General features: G+C 32.2%; 1 protein-coding gene across 3 annotated transcripts in view; it reads right to left on the bottom strand.

The window, feature by feature from the left end:
* Nf1 (neurofibromin 1) overlaps positions 1-25,902 on the bottom strand; it is a 400,961-nt gene that overhangs the window by 141,331 nt on the left and 233,728 nt on the right. For all 3 annotated transcript variants that reach the window (XM_085820392.1, XM_085820391.1, XM_085820393.1), the window contains exons 29-34: positions 13,709-13,839; positions 13,400-13,574; positions 6,179-6,418; positions 3,535-3,702; positions 3,301-3,424; positions 1,696-1,833 (exon numbers count right to left, since the gene is read on the bottom strand). In XM_085820392.1, the coding sequence (XP_085676518.1) occupies positions 1,696-1,833; positions 3,301-3,424; positions 3,535-3,702; positions 6,179-6,418; positions 13,400-13,574; positions 13,709-13,839 (976 nt within the window). The remainder of the gene's footprint in view (positions 1-1,695; positions 1,834-3,300; positions 3,425-3,534; positions 3,703-6,178; positions 6,419-13,399; positions 13,575-13,708; positions 13,840-25,902) is intronic.

Below are 25,902 nucleotides of genomic sequence, written 5' to 3' on the forward strand. Positions count from 1 at the left end.
TTACTTAACCTTTCCTCATCAAATTTTCATTTCTTCAGATTTCAAAATTTCTTGAATGGGGGGGGGGATTTTGAAATTTCTAGGAAGGTAGTAAAAAAGATCTTGATAATTTTTTTACAAACAAAATTTGAGAACCACTTTGACAGGGAAACTTTGTAGCTAGTACAGAAATAGAGAAAGGTCATAAAACAAAATTGTACTTGAGTTACTCAAATTCGCTATTGTTTCCACACTGCTTCATAAACATTCACCATTAAAAGAAAGGGGAAAAAAAAAAAAAAAAAAAAAAAACTACTTTTCAGATGATCCACCATATTATTTGTTTAGAGTTAATATATATTTATCAGTAAGAAATTCACATGAAAAGGACATTAATTTTTTTTAAAGAATTTTTCTAACATCTATCAGTTTTGTAGTTATAATAAAGTATTTCCCGTACATATTTTTTCCTCAGTGAGATTTTTTTCACGTTCCCCAGGTTATGTCATATTTTCCTACAAAAATTTAAAGAATTCCATATTTGACAGATCCTAAGAATCCAGTTTCTCTTCCAGATATAAGTGATGATCAATAAATTAAGCCTTGTCAATTATTTTCTTTACACTATTCTTCGTTTATTAATTCATTAATAACAGGGATTTCAAAAAATAATGTTTCTAAATGGTTTAGTTTCTATAGTGCAAGTAAAAATGCACTAGTTTATCAACATTGTTCAAATATAGTATTTATTAATAGCTGGGATTTCAAAGAATAATGTTTCTAAATGCTTCATCTCTATAGTGCAAATAAAATATAGTGCAAATAAATATATAATAAATCTCTATAGTGCAAATAAAAATGCACTAGTTTAGTTTTGTTCAAACATAGTACAAAGTGACAAAGCAAGCACACGGAATGAATCCAAAAGCCTAAAAAGCTAGTTTTACTTGAATGAGAGGTTTGTGAGAAGTTGAATCATTTTTAATAAAAGGGGAGTTATATTGTTTTCTTTTGAAACATCCTGGTATGTTTCAATCAGCATGCATTATGATAAGGAATTCCATTTACTTCTTTTTATATCTTTCTAAACAATCATTGGTTGACCTAATCTTCTACTACCATCCCTGAAGCAGGACAGTCTCAATCATGAGCAATGTTAATAGGAGCTCTAGATGCCTCATGGAAATTCTTGTTTTAATTATGTGGCAGAATAAAGAGTTTTCAAGACATAATTTCTCAAATGTGAGCAGACGTACAACTACATCACAACCAAAAGATGTATCTAATTTCACCTAATTTTCAATTGCTCAGTCTGGGATTTAACAGAAAATGACCAGATTTGCTCCTTAGAAAATAAAATGGAATTATGTTGCTTCATACCAATTTTTCCCTGCCATTGGACACCTTGAAAAAAAGGTGACGCTTTTAAAGACATCTAGCAGTGATATGAATTCTTTCATTTAATACTTATCTGCAAAAATTTTAGATACAACAGAAAATGCATGCATATAAGGTATACATAACATATCTACAAAAATAAAGATAACAATAATTATGCTCCATAAACAATTTATGTAAAAATCAAACAATACAAATCCTAATCATTATGCAGAAGTATAATACTAACCAATGTATTAAACAAATCACATTCTCGAGTATTTTTAAATTGCTTAATACATTAAAAACATAGAAATGCAACATTCTGGTTAAACTTACTTTTAGAGGAGTCAAAACTCTATCATGAAATTTAGTATACTCTCTAACCCATGAATTACAATTATATATGTATGCTGCTTGTGTTTTCTCATAAGCAACTTCTGGCAGGACTACAAACCACTTCTGAAGGAACTCTGTCTGAAAATTACAGGAGCATTTCAAATATGGGAAAAACATTTTTAAGTTAAAATGCAGCTATAATCAAAACTTTCAAAATATAATCAATATTTATAATTCAACACATGTAACAGTACTAAACAAAATTAAAGTTACTTTTTAAAATCAAGTTTTGAAAAGCTAATTAGTTATTAAAAGCTGATTTCTATATTCAGTAACTGCTTTATTAAACATGCTAATCTAATATCATATCATAATAGCAAAATTCTACAAGTAAAACAAGTTGGATTTGTCAAGGTATGGATTCTGCAAGTTTTTGGAATCATTCTACAAATATGTTATGCAATCTACAACAGCACCATACAGATACTGCTTATTACTCTGGGCAAGAAGAAACTTTTTAACATAATCCCAAATATGTTTTATCCAGTTAAGGTTAAAGACTGCATCAAATTTAATCCTCTGAGTGGTACAACTGGTTTTTTTTTTTTTTTTTCCTTTTTAAATCTGATAATGAAATCTGTTACCCCTCTGTATACATATTTTATTGCTAACAATATTCATTAAAATATTTTGATTCTAGTTTTCTTTAAGATCTAAAAATTATGAAAATGAGCAATAAAATTATCATACAAAACATGATAATAAATGACACATATATTCAAATACACTAAAATGTACTGCTCAGAGAGTTTCTTGGTTTAGAGGGAAAATAATGCTCTTGAAAAGACATATCTGATCAGCAAATTATGATTCCATAAAAGAGTGTCATTAGATATTATTCTAGCAGAAATGTGTTAAAAATTTCCTATTTGACGTTCATATAAGACTAATCCATGTAATTCATTTTATGTTCTGACTCTTCTATCTGCATGATACAATCTGAACTGAGTTTTAGTTGATCATGCAACAATTTTTACATTCCATCAATAGCCCAAATCTAAGGACTAAACTCATTAAAAATGCAACTTGCTACAGCATAGCAAGTCCCACAAGTGATGCATTCAGAGATGCTTTTGCATCATATTTAATGCACTTTTATTCACTGATATATAAGAACAGTTTTGTTTATTTTTCATCAATGCCTGTAATTAATGAGCTATTTTAAGTCTCAGATCTGATTTCAAGCTGTTTGGATGTTCCTTATATGCTCACATGGGCACACATTCAATATTCCCACTTTAAGAATATTATACAAAGGATGATAAATCCTTTGATACTCAGGCAACAGCATTTCTAAAGCATTGTACCTTCCAAATCCTTGAATTTAATTATCCTGACAAAGACAGACAAATGAAAATAGGCTTGCCAAATAAATAATATCCAAATTGTACAATTTTACTTTATGTATAGGTATTAGAGAAATTCACTTTACAATAAATTGTGTAAATAAAGTGGAAATTAAAAATATATAACAAAGCAATAAAACTGCACAGCAAAAACAGAAAATATATTACATTCACATTTTTTACAGAACAGATATCTTACTCTGAATCTGTTTTCAGTACTGGTGTGAGTAAAGTCCACAACAAGTTCAAAAGGTTTATGACAGAAAGGTTTCAAAGTTAGAATCACATGATAAATTAGAAGATCACCATTTGTCTCTCCAATTCTAAAAATATGAAGAACTTTATTTAATTTCCTTTACTAAATTACAATAGTATTTAATATTAAATGTATATAAAAGAACAAAAAATAAATGGAACAAAATATATCACTTACTTATAACGCCTAGCTATAAAATAAAATACTGGATGACCACTTTTAGAAGTTCCAGCCTGATAAAATATATTAAGAGATTTTATCGATTTGAATTCATCTTTTTCATGCATATTGTGTTTGGACATGATTTCTTCAAACTTTGTGCTAGTCATGTCCATGCTACTCCACCTAAAAAAATACACACAATTCAAAAAAGGCTAGAATCATGATAAATAAAATAATTAAACATATATATACAAAGATTTCATAAAATTTGATGCTAGGCTATATATTTTATTGAATACTGATAATGCTGGTTATCAAATGCGAGGACAAAATTCCAATTAATGAGTTTCTCAAAATATTTTATAAGAAAGTTTGTAATTAAAAGTTTTTTTTATTAAAACAGTATCAACACTGGGTAGAGTTCTGCAAATATATAACATAAAATATTCATTATGTTCCAATAAGTTAATACTAAAAACTCTATACATTCACAGGCAAATTTCACACACATATTCAAGAATGAATTCACTAATTTATATCAGTTTTTAATGTTTCTTTGCAATCAAAAACATATTAAATTTACTCATTAATATGTAAAATATTTTATGAATATTATTTTTTGTAACTGAGGGTTTTAAAAATTAAACATTCTCCAAAAAATGATGCATTAAAAAAAACACAACAAGAATATTTTAATCATATGTCTAAATTCATAGTTTTAGTTCACTTCAAGAAGCAAAATAGTTTCTTTCTATGCAAAGCATGTTCCACAAAATATATTTTTATATGGATTGAAAAACTTTGATTGAAAAAGCACACACCGTACACATAAATATATGATTCAAAAAACAATAATTAATAAAACAGATTTTTATAGAACATGCATAAATATTACAAATTAAAATTTTAAAAAACTCGAGAAAATGCTGAAAATTGAAAGTTACATGCTGCAAGCAATTCCCATCCCCAATAAATGCATTTAAGTTAAAAAGAATGGGAAGGAGAGGTTTAAAGTTTAAAAGAATACCCCCTCAACCAATAGGGGGGAGAGTTTCTTACATTATTCGACAATACATTCTGCTGCTAAAAAATAAATGCACCCAGAAAAAATTGAACCACAATTACGAAACGTAGCATGCAAATGTGGTTTGGCAAGTTGTGTAAATGATTAAACCTGCAACATCAATTAGCATTGTGGAGCAATATAACATGCATCTGAAGTGAGCAGCTGGTAGAATGTAAAAGGGCAAGTGACAAACATTTAAAACCACACTGACAGCTTGGATACATGACATAGTAATGTAGGATACCTTTAAGAAGTACTTAATGGCATTACAAACAGTTTTCAGACTTTGAGAGAGGTTGTATCATACTGCTAAAAGATGCCAGTTGGTCAAACAGGCAGATCGACCAATATACTGGTCAAAGTAAATATGGTCATTGCCGTTGTTGGAATCAGTGACACAATGAAGGCATAGTGAGCCACCATAGTGGCTAGTGGACATACCAATGACATCAATGCATAAGATGATTGTGCAGTTGGAAGAATAGCTCCATTCTCACCAACAGTTATGCTATCACTGATTCAAAGCCATTTGACAATTCTCAGGAATCCCGGGATATCCAGAAATACAATTCACAGAAGACCAGGTGATGCTGGGATCAGATGTTGATGTTGATTAAGATGCTTGCCATTGTCACTCTGTGATAAGCAGTGTTGTCTTGCATGGTGCTGCTATCACTAAAGCTGAACAGTTTGGAGAAATGTGATCTTCAGCAAAGAATCATGCTTTTCTCTCAAAGCTGATGACCACTGTATACATGTCTGAAGACATAAAGGTGAGCAGTCCAACGTACCATTTGTTATTGAGTTGCTCACAGCCAGAACACAAGGTGCAATAGTTTAAAGAGCAATCAGATGGGACAGCCCTTTTTGATTAGTCATGCTGTGAGATAATGTTGACAACATTCTGTAGCCAATTGTACTGCCTATGCTATAGCAGGACATCCAGGTATTGTTTTCCAGCAGGAAAATGTTTGGCCACATATAGCACACAATGTATTCTCAACAATGTCTACAAGGTTTTAATGTTCTAAACTGGCCTGTGAAATCTCCAGACCTGTCACCTATCAAACATGTTTGGGACATCTCGGGCAGGCAAATTCAGCCCTGTTCGAAATTGTCTTAACTCAATTACCATTTGCTCCATTTATGGCACAGCCTACCACAAAGGGACATCGGCAGCTTAGCAGACTCAGTGCCCAATCAAGTATCGACCTGTATATCAGCCAGAGGTACCTTTACCATCTACTGATTCTCACATTCTTTGTATTGCTACTTGTAAATAAAATGCTTTCCCCCCAGTTTTTGATCATTTGTTAACAAACTTAAATACTTATATACTACTATCAAGTTTCAAAGTTGTAGCTTAATTCTTTCTGGGTGCATATATTTTTTTGCAACAGCGTGCATAATAAACATCAGATTATATCTGATTCTCTTAATGAATGACAATTTACTTCAATGAAAAAATATTTATAGTATTTAAAAACATTTATAATAATTATACAGATTACCTTTATATATTTTCAGAGCAAAGAATATTAATATTGAAAAGTTTTTTTTGTGTTTGTCAGTGTACATGAACTGAATACATACTGTGAATCGACAGGTTTATGTTCTGGAGGACCTAAATAAGCTAACAAAGTAGCCATTTTATCAAAAGGTCGACGTCCAACTGCTTTATGGTCACGTGAGCTGGAAAGATAATCTCCAATCTTTTCTTGGTGGTTCCACAGAAGTCGATGAAGAGCATGAACATTGGCATCACTAATGAAAGACATGCTGTGACTAGTTTGATCCATGGATTCCAAATCTGAAGTGATCTGTACCACCCACCTATTAAAAAAATTAATAAAAAATAAAAATATAATTATAACAGGGAGGGGAAAAACATGTTCTATTCTCTACTTACACTTGACACAAAACTGTATTTAAAACTTGGCAGTTTGTCTTACTAGCAAACAATCCCCTTAGCATATGCCATTTCTTAAATTTTATGAATTATGTGAATTATTATTTAAATTATATAGCTATATTTACCACTAAAAGTTGAGATACTTTTTGTTACTTTAAGAACATAAATATGAAAGAATGCATTGTAAATATTATATTCAAGAATGGATATTGTATCTAGGCTGGATTGGTAGAAAAATACTTTCTCACAAATTATTGGTTCATAATATTCGCTCAAATATATATATATATATTTCCTGTAAAAGAAAAATAACAAGAGATAAGAGTTTTCCATTTATCAGTAATAATGTTTTTAAAAGGGCAAACATCTTGAAAATTATTGATGAAGTTAAAAATCTTAAAATTTACAATATTAACTGCTATGACTTTGAAAACCTATGACTTGACTCTGAAAAACATCTGTACCACTCAAAGAAATCTATGAAAGTCTTTTGAAAACGACAAAATATTTTCTTTAAATACTTAATAGTCTAGATTTGCAAAAAAGGAAAAAAACTTTTATGTTTCTCGCTGTACAATAACTATAGTATACATCTCCAATTTCTTTACCTGCAAACATAAGGAATTCCAATGGGAAGATAATATTCAATTCATCTTTGTAATTCTAACTTCTAAAGAATTTAAATTCCTCAAAAGCCTTTCTGATATTGATTTCAGTAAATTTGAACACACTTTTAGATACACTGATGACATTATAACTTCCAACAACTATAATCTCATAGAAAATAGCAACATCTACCCAAGCTGTCAAAAACTTAGTATTTATAATCTTAAAGAAATTAGACTTTTTGATAAAAGAAAAGAATTAAATTTTTCTACAATTAAACTTAGCAACTGCAACTCCAAAATATCTAACAAGTTATTGCAAATACTATTATTAACCAAATTAGCAGAATTAAAAAAATTTACACTGAAATAGAAACACAAAAAGAAGAAATTCTAACTCTCGCCAAAATTTTAAAAGAAAATAAAATTTCTATAAAATTTATTAACAGTAATTGAAATCAAATGAAATCTCTCTTCTACAAAAATCCTTGCTTTTCTGTATCTAGAATCAGCCGATGAACCATTTCAATGTATTTTAATTAGAATAGTTCACTTAAAAATTCTGGGCCTTCCCCAAAGCAAGGGAAAAAATGAAGTAAATTATAATTAGAACAACCTTAAATAAAAAGAATTCTATTTTATAAAAAAAATTGAAAACAAATGTGAAAAAACAAAATATTTCAGTGAGATTTTTAAATCAAAATTTTTACCTTTAAACAGATAATCCAATAAATTAAGATGTGAATGAATTTATAAAACATAGTTGAAAAAAACCTAATTAGAACACACAAGAATTAATTAAGAACTTCGAGTACTCACATAATTTCTTTCAAGTAGACCATCCGCAAATTTCTCCTCTCCTTCAACTTTTTTTTTTTTTTTTTTGTCATAAATAACCATTTTTAGTGCTATCTCAGGCAAGGAGTTTCTTTGTTCTGCAGGGCTTAATGCTTTATGCATGCATAGTGATATGCTTCACTAGTGTAATAGACTGGCATCTGCTATACACTATTGGCAATGTATCATAAGATTGGCAATTAAAGACACATTGTTCCGCTAAATATTGTCACGCTACGAAATTAACCCTGACTTACCAGTTAACATGAGTCTTCTATATAGTGTGATTATTATTATGGAAGCAAATTTTTTAAGTTTGTCATGTCCGAAGTTTTATTCATTCGGACAAAATCTATGGGTGCATATTATTAAGTGCCATCCTTTGAAATTAGAGGAATTAGCTTCTACATTAAGAACTGCTCGCAAATTTACATGTGATGATTCTGAGGAAGTTTTTTCAAAACAAAACCTGCTTGGTGTACATGAAGGCAAAGGACATGGTAAAAATGATGCGCCTGAAAATATAAGTTTTATATTAGAAAATAATGGAACTATTAATATCAATATAACCCTACACGAATTTACAACCTTTTTGATTGACGTCTTTCTTATATTAAGCTATGGGAAAACAGTTTTGGTGAGGTCAGGTGTCTTTTATTTGAAAACAACAGTAAATTAAAATGGTCTGAATTTGATGCTTTAAATGAAAAAATTAATTACACTGTAAAAATTCTACAACATATACGGATCAAGTTTTTGATGAATTAATGATTTCAAAAGGTTTGGTCAGCTAATTATAAAATTTAGAAAAATTAAAATTGTAAAAAAAATGCATACGAAATTTAAGTCATTTCAAAGAAAAACACATTTTATTGCACCGTGCCATTTAAATGCTAGAATACATTTTCAAGCATGCGAGACACACTGGCAGCAATCAAAAAAATATTCCCAATTATAAGCATCATATAAAAATGGTTTGAAGAAAGAGGTAAACTGGCTGAATCGACAGTAAAAGCTTTACTAAGCAGCAAAATCAATAGTCAATTAAATTGCAGTGAATTTTTCGATACTATTAAAAATAACAAAGAATTTTTAAACAAAGTTCACACTAGTGATAAAAACACTACTGTGAACAATAGACACTAATGATAAATACTAATGAATAATATATTCAGTTACAAAAAACTTATTTTAACTCATTGTAGTTTTTTTTTAACAACTTCTTTGCCCACCAGCGGCCGAGCGGTAAAGTCGCTGAACACTGGTAGTTCGGTCCAAGGTTCGAATCCCGCGAACGGGCTGGCTGCATGGGTTTTTCATGGTTTTCCCCATGTGTAACATGTATACGAGCCAGTTTCCTTAGAAAGTCCCCCACAAAGGCATCCCTCCCCTTAGGCAGATAGCCCTAGTGTGCTTTGCCATAATTAAATACACACACACACTTAACATCTTCTTAGCTTTTAAATCCCTTTATTTTCATTTTTTTCTTAGTAGTTGCTTTTTTAGGTTTTATTTTCTGTGCAAGTATTTTTTGAAAATTCCTCCGGTTTCAGCCAAAAAAATACGGTAAGCCTAGTCATTAAAGGATCGATTACAAGATATATTATGACTGATTACGATTAGAGAGGACATTGGTTCACAGCACATCTTTGCTTTGATTCTGACTTTTATGGTTCTAGATGGTGTGTTCATTCAGGCCCTAAATGATCTGTACAGCAGACTTTATCCCTATGTACTGGAATTGGCTGCTTTGAGTGAGTTGTTACCTGACTAGCTCTAGGACACTTATAATTATCAAACGTACACAATGTTTATTCCTGCTGTGCTATTAAAGGCTATCCATGTTAATCAATAGTAACAGGAATACTTTAAGAACATATTCACAACAGAAAATTAATTAAGGTTACACATACTAAAATTTAGGTTAATTAAAAAAAACTTAAGAGTTATCTGCCTAGGGGAAAATATGCCTTCAAGAAGAGGTTTTTTTTTTTTTTTTTTTTTTTTTTTAAATGGAGAATTAGTTTATGTCCACTGAAAATAATCATGCACCCAGCCTGTTTGCTGGTATTTGAACCCATGTCAAACTACCAGCATTCAGACACTTGTAGCTGTGGGCATCCTACTACCTTTGTTTAAAAATCCAAATTAAAAAAAAGTTGTTAAAAAAAACAGAGAGAGAAAGAGAGAAAGAAAGAAAGAAAGAAATTTTTAATAACTCATCTGGACATACTTTACTATTAAAAAGTTCCAATTTAGAAGTTAAACAACAAAAATCAGCATTATATTTTCAAAGGACTAGTTTCGATGGTTTCATAGAAACATCATCCTCAGCTGCAAAAGAACAAGATAAGATATAGTGATTAGATAAGATAGGATAGGAGTTAAGCTACTGGTGCCATCTGTTGATGAAACCAGAACTAAAATAGAATTTCCTTAAAGGCTGGAGGAAAAGATGGATTGGAATTAGGGTCGTTAACTATAACAAAAATATTTTTTTTTTAAATGTGAAACACCTCTAGAAAATCTAATTCACCAACAGAAGATGATTTTAAAATAATTTTGGCTGCAGAAAAATTGAAACTGTAATTTTCGGACAAACAATGCTGGGCAACAGAAGACTTCTGTGTTTCCTTGTTTCTAACATATGTCTTATATGTTCCTAATGCAAAATTTTAAGTCTCTCTTACTTAGACCAATGCAAATCAAACCACACTGGCAAGGAATCCTGTAAATACCTCAGGAATTCATATCTGAGATGGGGTCCTTGAGTATGGAACCCGGAATTTTACTGATGGGAGAATAGACGACTCGAAAGTTAAATTTCTGTAAAATATGCACAATTTTATAGCTAAGTGATGGAAAGAGGGGAATGACAACAGAATTCTTATAATCTCTTAAAACAAGAGTGTTTCTTTTGGCGTGTTGAGATGAGAATTTTTTAACTGTTTGATTAATAATATTGGATGAAAAGCCCCTGTCAATAGCTACGGTTTTTAAATAATTTAGTTCTTCATCAACAGTTGTCCAGCACTGATGGTCCAAAAATCCCACTTTCAGTTTTTTTTTTTTTTTTTTTTTTAAGCCAAAACTATTCAAAAAACATCTTCCATTGGTGAATTAGATTTTCTAGAGGCATTTCACATTCAAAAAAATCTTTCTGTTCCAGTTAACGACTTTAATTCCAATCCATCTTTGCATTCAGCCTTTAAGAAAATTATGTTTTAATTCTCGTTTCATCAACAGATGTCACCAGTAGCTTAACTCCTTCCAGTCTTTCTTATCTTATCTTATCTAATCACTATATCTTATCTCATTCATTTGCGCTTTTGCAGCTGAGAATGATGTATCAGTAAAACCATTCAAAACTAGTCCTGTGAAAATTTGAAAATATAACGCTGACTTTTGTTGTTTAACTTTTAAATTGGTTATTGTATCTTAATTATTAAAATGTTATCAGCATTTATCAGTAATGTCAACTTTCTTTACAAAACTGTATTTTCAATGGCATAAAAAAAATTCACCGCAATTCAATTCACTGATAATTTTGCAACTTGCTACAGTGTAGTTTATTTAGCCATTCTATGTCTTTTTCAGAACATATGATATTCATTATTGAGAATATTCTTTCAACTAGCACATATATATATATATATAGAGATTTAACTTGATGAAAATGTATTCGATTTTTGGAACAATGTAGGGCAATGAATTTTCCTTTTTTTTTAAAAACACTGAAAAGTTATATCATTTTTTTTCACAACTTTTCATTTTGCAAATTTCATAACGACTGATCAAAAAGTTTTTGTAGTCACTACTTCATCAAAAGTTGATCCATGGTTATTGTATTATTTGTAACTGTTTCATTAATTTTTTTCACCTGAAGCTTCAATTTTTGAACCACGTAAATTCACTGTGGTTTACCCAAATAAAAGATTTTGCTCCACGAAAACTGTCTTCCCATAGCTCAGTGTAAGAAAGATACCTGACATAAAAAGATGTAAACAGTTGTAAGACTCCATTGATAGTTCCACCACTTCCTATTCTAAAACTCCCCCCCCCATCTTCTTAAGGCAGAAATTTATTATCACGGTTTTCCTCAAGGTTTGTTTTTAATTTTCTAATTTCACTGGCAATATCAGTTGCACTAACCTTTACACTTTCCATAATCCAGATAGCTTTCTTAAATAATAAGAGTTGGCCCTGTACAAATACAACAAATATTTAATTGCTAAATAAACATTTTACCCGAGATTGCACTATTTTTACTTCTTGTACATTCTGTACTTTTAAAATTTCACCAAATAACCAGACAAAATGACAAACTGACTGGAACATCATCAAATTGGAGAAATCCTGTCCAAAGCAGAAAGTCTGATAAACTTAATTAAATCTAAACATGTCTGTAATTATATGCATAGACATCAGAAGTTGGATTACCTCAACGAATGATAATCGAGTGGCAAATTCACACTCATAGAATGCTACTGTCAAATACTTGGAGTTCTTTTGAAATGGAGGATTTTTTGGACAAAGAAATTTGCAATGCTATGATTTGGTGAGCATTCTGATTCACAGTAAGAAGAACAAGTAATTAAAAAAAAAAAAAAAAAAAAAAAAAAACTATCAAAAATCATGTTTTGAATGTATGTTATGTGTTTTGCATGTTTTATCAGACTACCTAAGCTGTATCATAAGAATAAAAATTGTTTACATTCATTTCAGACCTGGATATAGTGACTGCACATCGATTTAAGTTGGCAAGCTAAGAATATAATTAATGTTTAAAATGAACATATTTAATTAATGTTCAAGTCAAATATGTTCACAGATTGTTTTCTCCCCCCCCCATTTGTGATAATTACAAGCTTTATTTTATAATATTAAACTATAAGGGATTTTAGACTACATCATATCCAGATAATTTATTAAATATACATATGTGGCTCGAAATAAAAATTGAGTATAGGGAAGTTAGAGGTTAAAGCAACATATTTAAATAAGACCTGGATTTTTCCTGTTAAATGACAGCACGGAAATAAAACTTTTATAAATATCTGAAATAGGTCTCTTAGGTTAATTATTTCAATAAACAACTAAAATAGAATGGATTACACATTTTAAAAACTTTTTATTGTCAATCCTTTCTTTCCAAACAGGTATATTACAAGAGATAAGAACAGTATATTAAATTTAAAGGTGGCTAATAGACAACACTTTTGCACTGACTAAGATATGTTCAAATGAGTTTTTGTCCTTTTTCCAGCATATTTACTTGAACTCACATTAGAAAATCAAATAAAGTACAACTAGTACAACAAAACATGCATCTTTCTGTAGAAAACTATTTAACATGAGCTGTTCTATGACGGAAAAAATTCTAAGTATGTAAAATTGCTAGTTTACTTTACAGAATCTAAAACTTCATAAGACAGATCTTTAATGATGCATTAAACTCACCTTCTTCCATGTTCAAAATTGGCACGTAAAAAGTCATTAAATGGAAGCATATGTTGTTCTTTGCTGAATTCTACATGATTTGCAATATTCTGCAATATTTTGGACATTAGCATCAATCCTCTTTTTGTGCGACCAGATGGCTGTTTGTCAACTATTCCCATTTCAAATGGAGAAACTAAATTCAAATGAGAAAGGAAAAACAAGTTCTAATCATATAATTTTTATTTTAAAAATACTTTTATAGGTACTATTTTAATTAAGCAGTCTACTGAATATTTATATTAAAAGTATTAAGTAGAGCAAACTTACCAATTGCAGGATTAATAAAACGAAGAAATATCACAGTTCCTACAGCACTGATATTATGAGGAAAATTCGGAAATCTTTTATTTAGCACTTGATATAAACAATGGCACATGCTCCTCAACTGTAATGGAAACCTGCAATGCCGATGAAAATTTACTTTTAAAAATCAGTCATTAAATTTACACAGTTAGTATTCGTTATCTCATATTCTTGAAACAAAAAAAATATCAAGTAGATTACACAAGTGATTTCAATACATAATTCAGTATAATGAACTCTATTCTAAATTACATTTATTAAACAAATTTTCATATCTTTAGAAATTATATTTTTGATGTCACTGCTTTTCTGATTCTTTACTTTATTCCTCCACTTTTTTGCTGGCTTCTACCAAGCACTGAAAAAATTAATATGTTTTTTTATAAATTCTTAAATATGTGCTTCTCTAAATTCTAAGCATACATACAGTGTCTCACAAAAGTGATGGGACACTTGTGCTTTACAAAAGGAAACTGTAGTAAAATAAATTTAAAAAACATGTAAAAATTTTTTGTGGGTGTGTTTCATATTTTAATTTAGTAACAATTATTACATAAAATGCATTTTCTAAAAATATTAATTTAATAAAAATACAATTGTTTAGAACTGAGCAAAAAATGACTCGCATAAGTGATGGGATACTTACTTTTTCATCAAATATTTATCCAAAAATTTTACTTTTTAAAAGGTTTTAATATTTTGTTGGATTTCCTTTTACTTTTAAAATATGATTTAATCTTCTTAGGATGGATTCGACTAATTTTTTCTGGAGTGGATAAGTGATTTCTGGAGTGATTTTACCCCATTCTTCTTGAAGCACCGATTTTAATTGTTGTTTTGAAGAAATGGTGTGTTTACGAATTCTTGATTCCAATTCTTGCCAAATATTCTCTATGGGATTTAAGTCTGGAGATTGTAGTGGTGTTTTTATTATTTCAGGACAGTTATACAGCAGCCAGAGTCTAACATTCAAAGTAGTGTGCTTGGGGTCATTGTTCTGGTAGAATTTAAAATCGTTATGAAGGGTCAATTTTTGTGCTGAAGATTTCAAATTTTGATTTAAAATGTCAATATACTTGTACTGATCCATTATACTGTCAATAAAAACAAGATTACCAACTCCAGCGGACGACATACACCCCCATACCATAACACCTCCTCCACCATGTTTTACTGTTGGCACCAAGTTCTGTTTGTAAAATTCTTCCCTGGGTTTTCTCCACGCCAAGATCCTACCGTCAGAACCAAATATATTAAATTTACTCTCATCAGCAAATATAACTTCATTCCAGTAATCAGAATTCTTATTTATGTTGGATTTTGCGAAAGCCAGTCTGAGTTTTCCATTCTTTTCACTTACGAAGATCGAATTACTCTTCTAATAGACTCAGGATGAACGATTACTCCATATAATACACGTCAATCAGCAGCAACTTTAGGAGCACTCATTCTTGGATTTATTTTAATATTTCGAACGATAATTCGCTTTATTCCATTGGATAGCTTTGATGGTCGGCCAGGTCTTCTTTTATCCTGAATCATATGATTCTTTTTATATTGTTTAATGATATTGAAAACTGTTGAATGACTCAAGTTAACTGTTTCAGCAGTTTCTCTAATAGATTTTCTACGTTCAATATGCAAATTAATAACTGATTTTCGAATTTCAGGCAGTTTCTTTTCGTTTAGCATTCATGGCTGCACAGAGCTAAAAAATACAAAAATTCCAAAACAAACTGGAGAGAAATACTGCAGACGATTTTATAAATTATTGTCCATTGCTTTTGAGTAAAAATAACAGCCCCCCCCCCAAATTTTTTTTTTTTATTGTAGTACGTAGTAGTATCTAATGGTGTCCCATCACTTATGTGAGCCATTTTTTCCTCCGTTCTAAACGACTGTATTTTTATTAAATTAATATTTTAATATTTTGAGAAAATGTATGCTATGTAATAATTGTTACTAAATTTAAGTATGAAGCACACCCACAAAAAAATTTTTACATGTTTTTTTAATTTATTTTATTACAGTTTCCTTTTGTAAAGCACATGTGTCCCATCACTTTTGTGAGACACTGTATGAAAACCAAATTATTAGTTTAATCAATTGCGCCTATCCTAAAAATAGGACTATGGTATAATCCACTGCTAATCATTCTTACTTAGGTGGAATGGGAGAAAGCATCTTAACACTTGCATAGACATTAGATATTTCTTTGGAAACTGGAAGGATGGAAAATTAGCAACCTCTTTGTCGGGAATCGAACCACGGACCTCTGGAATACCAGCTCAACGTGCAGAACTGCTACCATGAAGGCACACTAAGAAGGTGGGAGAAATACCTTATATACTCCCCACTTTTAAAGGGCGACTCGGGTTTTTTAGGGGACCCAATCTCCAAATCCTGGGTGTGGAGAATCCTCATCTAACACCCTTTTAGTTCAGGTGCCACTGTAGAGACATTTGGATTTTTGGTAGCAGACAAGATGAAAAATTAGCAATCGCCTTCACCGGGAATCGAACCACGGACCTCTGGAATACCGGCCCAGCGTGCAGAACCACTACACCACGAAGGCACACTAAGAAGGGGGGAGAAATACCTTATACACTTTACCAACCGATCGCCTATTAATCGCTTTTTTCTCAGGGCTACCTAAAAATAGCCTATCAATCAGTAGCCATGGCGATAAACAATTGCCAACAATTGCTATATCATCTGCATTTTATTATTAGTATTGAGGTACATTGCTCATTTGTGTTAAAAGCGTTGCTTCATAAACTCCCACATTTTCACATCATTAAAAAAAAAAAATTACCATTCACAATGAGCGGAAAAAGGTACTGGAGAGTTTTATTTAGACAATTTATCAAATTGTCCTGACAGTTATTCAGGACAGAGAGAATCTGCGGCTGAGTGGCTAGTAAGATGCGCATATGCTGTTGAACCATTAGCGGTTGGTAAAGTGTTACACATAGTCTACAGATATTTTTACAGATAGTTGTTGGTTTTGCTGCGCAGGTTTTTAGCTAGCATTTTCTTTGCCTATTTTTGGGGTTCTTCACAACATGTTCATTTTGAAGCTATAAAAAATCTTCATTAACCTGTTAAACAGCCCGTTTTCTGCAATATGGTTTTCATGGACAGGGTTCGTACACATTTCCTTACATGAAAATTAAGGACTTTTAAGTACTTTTAAGGACCATCAAAGAAAAAATTAAGGACCTATCAGGGAAAAAAAAAGAAAAAGAAAAAAACACGAATAGAATAAAGCAATTATCCATTTAAGAAACTAACAGAAATGTGTATTATGCACTATTATTAAATTCAATTTAATACTTAACATAAAAGAATTTTGAAAATTAAACTAACTCCCTACAAGTTATGAAGTAGATAACATTAAATTAAGAACATAATTTCTTGAAAAACTTGTATAAGTGTATTTCACACTAATAACAGCCTCAGATATTTTAGAGATTTACATTATTATTATTTAACTTATTTGATATTTATTTAAACACAGTCAACTACTATTATAATTGCAATAAAAGGATATTTTGCAGATTAAAATTACAGATTGTAAACATACAATTGATTTCTTTGGTTTTTTGAAAGATATTAGAATAATAAACTATGCAATAAAAGATACAAAACATTTATGCTTTTTTAAAATCTGAAATTTTTTCAGATATTTTAACATCTAATTTATTTATGTCTATTTCCTTTTCTTTACCTATTCTTCTAAGTTCATTTGTTTTGATAAACAAATCAAGGTTCCTGCTGGTCTCGGCTTCATCTGCTAAAAGCATCTATCGAAGCTGCTGCTGATCTTATTTCTTTATTAATTTCGATATTAAGAATACCTCCAGAAAATTTTATGTAATCAAATACTGTGCCTTGAGAAATGTATGATGAGTCACTTAAATTTTCAATTTCAACTGCTTTATTTACAGAGAAGCCCCTTTCCACAAAGGCCTGTCCATGTGGCGAGATAAGAATCATTTTCACTATTTTCCATACTTTAGAATAGTGAAAATCATGAAAATAAGAAGTGAGAAATGTGTCAAGAGAAAGATTTTGAGAACTAAAAGTAGAAAATTCATGTAAATTTGTCTTAACTACTTTGTCGAGAATCTCTCCAAACTGCAGCAGAATTTCATTACAATTATCTTGTAAAACACGTTTATTCCGCGTTAATACGGTTAGAACTACTTTCATTTTGTTCTGGGTTTTTTCTGGACTTTTAGCCATCAACTGTGGGTCTATATAAGAGGGATTTCGAATAAGAGAATAATTTATTGGACATTTAGCCATAAAGTGTAGTACCATTGTTAAGACACGTTGTTGACCTTGTTTCAATGCAAAACTTGCAGCTTGTGAAATGTCCTTCTTGCGGCATTTATCATTCATTAACTGCTCAGTAATGAATCCCAATTAAACTTTACTTTTATCATTATAACAATTTGGATCATTAAAATTAAATTTATAAAGATTTTCGGTACTATTTGGTTTCGAGGGCCGTAAAAAAATTGCAGCGAAAATGTACGCGCAAAAGCACCAAATCTAGCAAACGCGCCCATTTAACAGCGCGCCAAATCTAGCGTACGCGCTGATTTCAGATTGCGCAAGTTTATATAGTTCTATATTTCTTAAGACGCCATTGAAATACTAGTTTAATTTTTAAATTATTTTTTGATTTTAAATCCTTTTTTGATATCCTATGGATTTCACAATTTGGGAATTGCCCATGAAGAAAAGTCAACAATAGAATTTTGGGTAAAGTGCAGAATCACCCACTGCTTGACGCGTTTTTAAGAATTGCAAATACTCCGTATCCATGTGCACATCGACCTATTTTTACTTTAAAAAAATCCTAGAATTGCACAAAAATGGCACTGCGCACACCCTTGACTTTATCTATGTACACATCGACCTATTTTCACTTAAAAAGTAAAAAGAAAATTGACAAAAATCTAATTGTTAACTCCGGAATCGTTACTGGTGGTAAGGTACGAGCTGCCAAGCGTCTGCCTAGAAAATCCCATACATGCTCGATGGGATTGAGATCTGGAGATCGTGCCGGCCAATCCATACGTTCAATATCCTCACTTTCTAAGAGCTGTTCGGCAGCTACTATGCGATGACATGGTACATTGTCATCCATGAAAAAGAACTGCGGACCCATAGCGCCTCTAAAAAGATGCACATATGGAGGAATCTCGTTACAATAACGAGTCCCGTTGACTGAACCTGCGTCGAAGATGTGAAGGTCTGTACGACTACCAAGCATGATGCCTCCCCAAATAAGAACACCGCCACCTCCATACCTGTCCCTTTCAATGATGCTCGAGGGATGATTGCGGCCTCCCCGCTCTCTCCAGATGAGTATGCGATGAGAAACGCTACTCAGACTGAATCTGCTCTCATCTGTAAAGAGTACTCGTCCCCATCATTGTCTCTCCAATTCCGGTGTTCCTGGCACCACGGAGAACGTCTTCTCCGATGAGCAGGCATTAGAGGTACACACCGTACAGGGCGTCGTGCAAACAGACCACCACCCTGCAGTCTTCTGGCCACAGTAAAACGCGATATCGGTCGTCCAGTCGCCTGTGTCGTGTGTCTAGCGATTTCTCCCGCTGTCTGCCGCCTGTTTCTTCTGGCCTATAAGGCAATATACCGGTCATCTGCAGGTGTGGTTCCTCGTGGGCGACCACTACTAAGCCTCCGGATAGCTGTTCCTGTAGTTTGAAATTGTCTCCAAAGTCGTAAAACGATGCTGTGAGCAATTCCGAACTCTGCAGCCACACTTGTCACACTGCGGCCTTCCTCCAACTTCCCAATGATTTGACCTCGGGTAAAAGCATCCAGATGTCATCTAACAGATTGATTATTCACCATTTCTCGCTGAGGCAGCAACTCGGTGTGATTTTAACTGCTATACGGCGTGCAATCTCTTTGCCAGAAATACTGATCTTACACCGACAACATGCTTTATACTACTCAGACACTCCCCCATTACGTCTACCTGCATATCTGCGAATGTGTTACCGCACATTACCTTACTTAATCTCCTGATTGGTCTTTCTGTCCGCTCTGCCTCTTCATTCAGCTGATATGCTAATTTTTCGACTTCGTCCTTAATTTTTGCACACCAGTGTAGTTATTTACTCTTATGCTTCCATTCAATCATGGTTAACCTTTTTCATATAAATTATAATAATAAAAAAGTATTATATGAAATTAACCTTTCATCTGAATTAAAACATCAATCTTAAATAGTTACTTACTGTTATACTTCCTTTCTTGCCGCAATTATTTTTGGCAGCATTGGCATCAACGATAGTTTGGCGATTTTTTACGGCCCTCGAAACCGAATAGTACCAGATTTTCTGCTTTAGTTATTTTTGAATATTCTAGTTTCAAAATTTTAAAGTGCTAAAAGCAATCATTTACAAGTTTTCAGATATCTTCAGCAAAAATGGGAATAAGTGGTTTATTGCTTTGATAATATTCAAGGAAAGGCAATAATATTTTCGACAGAGAGAGAAAAGAATTTAATTTTATAAGAAATGTTTTATCCTTAGTTGCCTCCAAAATATTTGAGAAGGATTTCAATGAATTTTTTTTTAAACTGCTCCATTTCAACTTTTTTAACGTATAGTAGCAAGTCATCCAATATTTAAATGGCTCTTTCAACTGCTGGGACATTTTGCAACCATCGGTAACTGCAGAACTTCACAGAAGAAAATTTTAATTAAAACATTATTTCTTTATCTATCAGATGATGGAGCTAAGATAAAAATTCTGCAATAATTGGTTTTATTGTTAAACAAAAATGTATGAATTTTTCTTACGCATTATATTTTAACACTTAAAAAATGTACTATATCGATAAAAAATTGCGACATCGCGAAATATTCTAGGCAAGCATTCCTGCAGAGATTCCGTTACATCGCTAAAATTGCCATAAGAATGCTATATTGGCAATACCATGAACACATTTTCTCCGTGTAGCAGCCATTCCGTTTATCGGTCATTTTCTTTTAATTTATTAATCTTCCGTTTCTTTTATTTTTTCCTTATCATTTCAACACTGACTTTTTATTCAGGATTTAGCTTTTATTTTAATTTCTAGTTATAAATAAGTGAAATTAGCTTAATAACAAAAGATAATTTCAATCATTATCACAATGAAATTTTATATCGACCAACTATTTGGATAACTGATGCGATATTAAAATTCAATAACATTCTTCTGAAAGCAGTATTCCTTTTATAAAAATACTTAATAAAAATTCTAGTATACGGTGGAGCCTTGGTGCAATTTTGAAAATTATCGGCAGCACCAAACTGACCCGTTTAACTACTCATCGTATATGTCCCGTTTACTGCTCATCATAAAGTTGCCAAAAGTAGCCAAATCCCTTATGCAACGGATACCTTGTGCATAGGATTAAACCAAATATTTAATTGTCTATTGAAGCTTCAAAATGTATTTCCGAACTTCACTTTTTTTCGGCTAGAGTTACCGAATTTGCCCTTGGCGACCTAAAATCGAAATGGAGCCAATAGATTTCTCGCGAAATCGATAACAGACCCTCTGCAGAAATAAACTCATAATCCCGATATCCCCTACATACATATGCAAAAGAGAATAAACTCCGTAGAAGGTGATAAAAAATTAATTTATGGCTTAATTCAAACAAACACAGAAATTAAGGTAAGCAAAACCGTGTAAAAACAAATTGAAACAATAAAACAAAACTTAGCTTTCATTTGAATTTTCAGCGCTGACTGTCTCATTCTAGAAATTTCAATTTGTTTCAGACAAAGACCACATTTAGCTTTATAAGGATTGTCATCCATCAATATCCAGTCTTTGTAGTCAGCTTGATGAAGCCACAGTTTATTGAAAATGCATTTTCCAGGCATCTCGTTCTTATTGGGCGTCGAAGAGGTTGTGGCCTTCCAGGTTGGGATTGTTCTAATTTTGGCAAATATTTTCAGAATCCACACCCCCCTTTTTTTTTTTCCTCGAGCACCTTCATCATCACTTTCGCCTCTTAAAGAACTTCCGGTTTCACGCTTTCATCACAATCTGCATAAATTTATGGATAACACCTGTTTCGAAAGATTGAGTGAATAGCCAATCAGACACCCGATACTTTAGTCTTAGGGTAGCTAATTGTTTTTTTTATCGTTTGCAACGCAAATTCGCCAACACAGTGCTTAAGATTCGTGTAATTTTAATTCCATATTCACGAGAAATCGCATTTCACACTTATAATGGCAATCATTAGAAATGATAAGAAATGTCAAATGAGTAAAATTAAGGACCGTTTATTCATTTTGACCAAAATTAAGAACTTTTAAGGACCAAAAATCATTTTTGAAAAATTTAAGGACTTTTAAGGACCGTACGAACCTTGTTGGAATTGAAATTTCCGAACAGGCTACTGTTATGTGTCTTTGAAAATCAAGCAGACTCAGATTATCATCACTAAATAACCGACTGAGCTTCCATGAAGCAACAAATGCATTTCAAACACATTAACAAATAAAGGCCAGTACCATTTCTTTCCTTGAATTGAAGTAACATAAGCTGCTGCATTATTACAGATAGGTCATCTCCGTTTTTATACTCATTCTAGGATATACAGTCAAAAGTCGTTAATTCGGACACCCATAATCCGGACCTAAAAGCTACAAACTTTCGGCGCATGCGTCGCGTTCACGCATGCGCACAGGCGTTTACGAGTGCGCGTAAGACATTTACGGCTGCGAATATGTTTTTGCGCATGCACGTTTAATGTGTAACGAACGGTATAATCTAAGCAAAAATTATTTAATTCAGTTAATGTTGCAGATTGCGTTGTTCCTTAATCTTCGAATTGGATCCGGCTTATTATTTTTTGCGGACTGTTAGAGCAATTTCATAAAAGTAAGCTTGAACTTTCGATTATGTCAAATAGAATTTCCGATATATATTTACTAATATGTAATTTGTATCTACAAAGCGAAAGTATGTTTTGAAATCCGAAATCTGTTTATCAATTTCACGCTGCGGATTGGAAGTTGATCTGTCAGCACTATCCTTATCTTCAAGGCAGATGTTTCTATTTTATTTGGCTTATAATTCCTTACTAAGTGTAGTATTTCATCTTGATGTACTCCATCTTTGATATGATTTAAATCAAGTTTCTCATCATTATAATTCGCTTCCGATAGTGAAGAAAGTGACCCACAGGTTATTGAAAACGAAAACATTTCGATTGACAAATTAGTCGGTATTCTCAACACAGCAATTATAGGACTTGAACAGCGGAACTTTGTAACTAAACAAGAAATTATGTCTGTTTAATAGAATTAAAGAGAAAGTATTATCACATGAAACGAAGCAACTTACATTGAAAGAAATGTTTAATAAAGTAAACAAATAAATATTAAGCTTTTTCTTTTTGTAAATTTCGATACCCTTTAGATCATAATTGTTCTTTATTTCATAAATTACGGTTTCATATTTTTAATTTGGTAATTTCTGCATGCCATCTTACCAGATTTAAACTGATGATCTATAATCTGGAAAAATCGAAAATCCGGAATCGCCGAAGTCCCTACGAGTCGGGATTAACGACTTTTGACTGTAATGCACATTGGTATCTTTACCAGTTTTCTGCCACTTAATACTCTTCTTTCTACGGTTAATACATGCTTTATTCAAAGTTGGACATTACTGAAACAACACAATTGTCATTCCACTGAATTTCGGCAATTATTATTTTTTTTTTAAATCAAAACTGCTATCTGATGAGTCAGGTTCAATTTTTGACATTGTTTTAGAGGATCTAAGTGGGCATTTAGACATTCTATGTTCTCTAACAGTACCCACAGTAAAGAAGTTTTAATTTTCAAGAAAGGATAATAATTCACGAGGAGTAAAGAAATTATCGATATAAATTTTACGTACCTCAGGGTTTGTAATTATTGACAGCAAATTCTAGACAACTGTATGAGCTAATGGCTCTTTCTCGATTTTTCTAGTTGGTTTCTTCTTTTTGTGTCTTTGTCTCATTTTTATTCTTCTACATATTTGGAGTTCCTTGGTTTGGTTTTTAGATGCTGCTTTTAATGGCATGCTATCAATAGCCCCGGTTTCTGTTTTAGTTTGCTTTGCACCTCGGTAAGGTATAATAATGTTACAAAATACCCAGCCGTGGTAAGACAGCTTCCCTGCAAAGCGGGTTTGGGGTTGCCAGATTTAGAATGAAATTGCCCATTTGGCGACATGCCACAGACAGAGCGAAAATATTCTAGAATGAATTCTTACTGGTTTGCCCCAGAATTTCCTCGAAGGCATGCCAAAAGCTATATAAACCCTGCTTGTATGTGGAGTAGTAGAGCATTGTCGAGTGGCTCTTGAGTTTTATCTTGAAGAAAATGAATGTGTTGAGTTACGAGAGCGATCGACCAAGTTGGGAGGAGTTTTGCCGTGAAGCTGTCTTCACTGACAGTCTGAAGTCTGTGTTGCTGATTGTTTGAGCATGCTTGTCATAGTTTTTCGATGACTGTAACACGTCTTTGGAACTGTCTTCTTAATTTTGATGAATAAATCGTGTTTTGATTCTTCATCAAGTGCTGTCATCAATCACTCCAAATCCACAAACCTGCAGAATGCAAGAACTGGTTCTGAAGTGAGATTTGTGAGTGAATGCCAGTGACCCACTTGCAGGAGAAAGCCATGGCAGAAGAAATAAAGCTGACAGACTTTTTAGCAGCTGTAAAAGCTGGACTGGAAGAGATGAAAGTCAGAAAAAAAAAAAAAAAGAGTTGAAAGCTGGATATGAAGAGATGAAAGCAGGACTGCAGGAGATGAAAGCTGTATTGAGAGGAGATGACAGCCGAATATAAAGAAATGAAAGTTGGACAAGAAAAGTTAGTGAGAGAAATAAAAACAGGCCAAGAAAAGTTGTGACAGCTTCTCCAACAGATAAACACTGGCTTTTTTATTTACTGTATATACTGCTACTTTCTTTACATTTTAAAATTTAGAGTATGCATTTCCGAAGAAGTTAATTTTTAAACTTTCCAGCATTAAAAGTAATCTGGTAATCTGACTTGATTTAGCCTTACCTATAACAATTATTAATACTGAACCCCACTAGTGAAAAATTTTCAAGTGCTACATTTTACAATGTACTCCCAAACAACAACCAGTTTGCATGGTCTCCAGCTAAGTTTACAAATATGCCTTTCAATTATTAATATTTCTTTCTACAATTTTATTAATTGTAGAAATAAAATTTCTATAATTTTATTAATTTATAATTGTTACAGGCAAATTTTCTTGCTTTTACTTAAAAAAAGGGGCTTTTTAGTTACAAAGACATTTTGTACCCCAATTACGTGAAGACTTTTATGTTTTTTTAACACATTTTCCCTTTTCCTTAACTTTGAGCCAGTACTACTTTCACATTTTAAGATTTTACAGAAGACAGCATCTTTTAGATTTCTTAATGCCAATATTTTGAATGCTGACGATCATCCTTTCCTGTGGTAATAATTTTCAGGACCGCAGCACATTTGACACCCCCGCACACAAAGTTTAACAGGATAGGATTTTTTGAACAACTGTTTAAATACTTTGTTATGCTAGTGGACACTTTGAAACTTATCGAATACGTTTTCCAAGAACTACCATTTTCGACTTCTTCAGAGCCACTATGAATTTTACAAGAAACTCAGTTTGGTCATCTGAAGAATTAGGAAAACTTTCATTGTAAAAGATGTCATATGATTTCAGTAAGTTTGCGTTTTTCCAATTTTGTATTTCATAGGGTCTTTCAATTTTATACTTTATAGGTTCCTTTAATTTTGCATTTCATAGGTACTTTCAATTTTGTTTTGATTATACTTTAGCCGAAATAAGCTCTGTTTTGATTTTATTATTTAAGCAATCTCTATGAAAAGTTACTTGTTTTCTTGAAATGTATGTGTGTGTGTGTGTTATTATGGCAAAGCCTCGAGGGCTATCTGCCTAAAGGGAGGGATGCCTTTCGTGGAGGACTTTCTAAGGGAAACTGGCTCATATACACGTTACACATGGGGAAAACCACGAAAACGCCCATGCAGCCAGCCCGTTCGCGGGATTCGAACCTCGGACC

Source organism: Stegodyphus dumicola, chromosome 7, assembly GCF_044657685.1.
Source record: "Stegodyphus dumicola isolate Sdum_Otavi_A_Nest chromosome 7, ASM4465768v1".
NCBI classification, from domain to species: Eukaryota; Metazoa; Arthropoda; class Arachnida; order Araneae; family Eresidae; genus Stegodyphus; species Stegodyphus dumicola.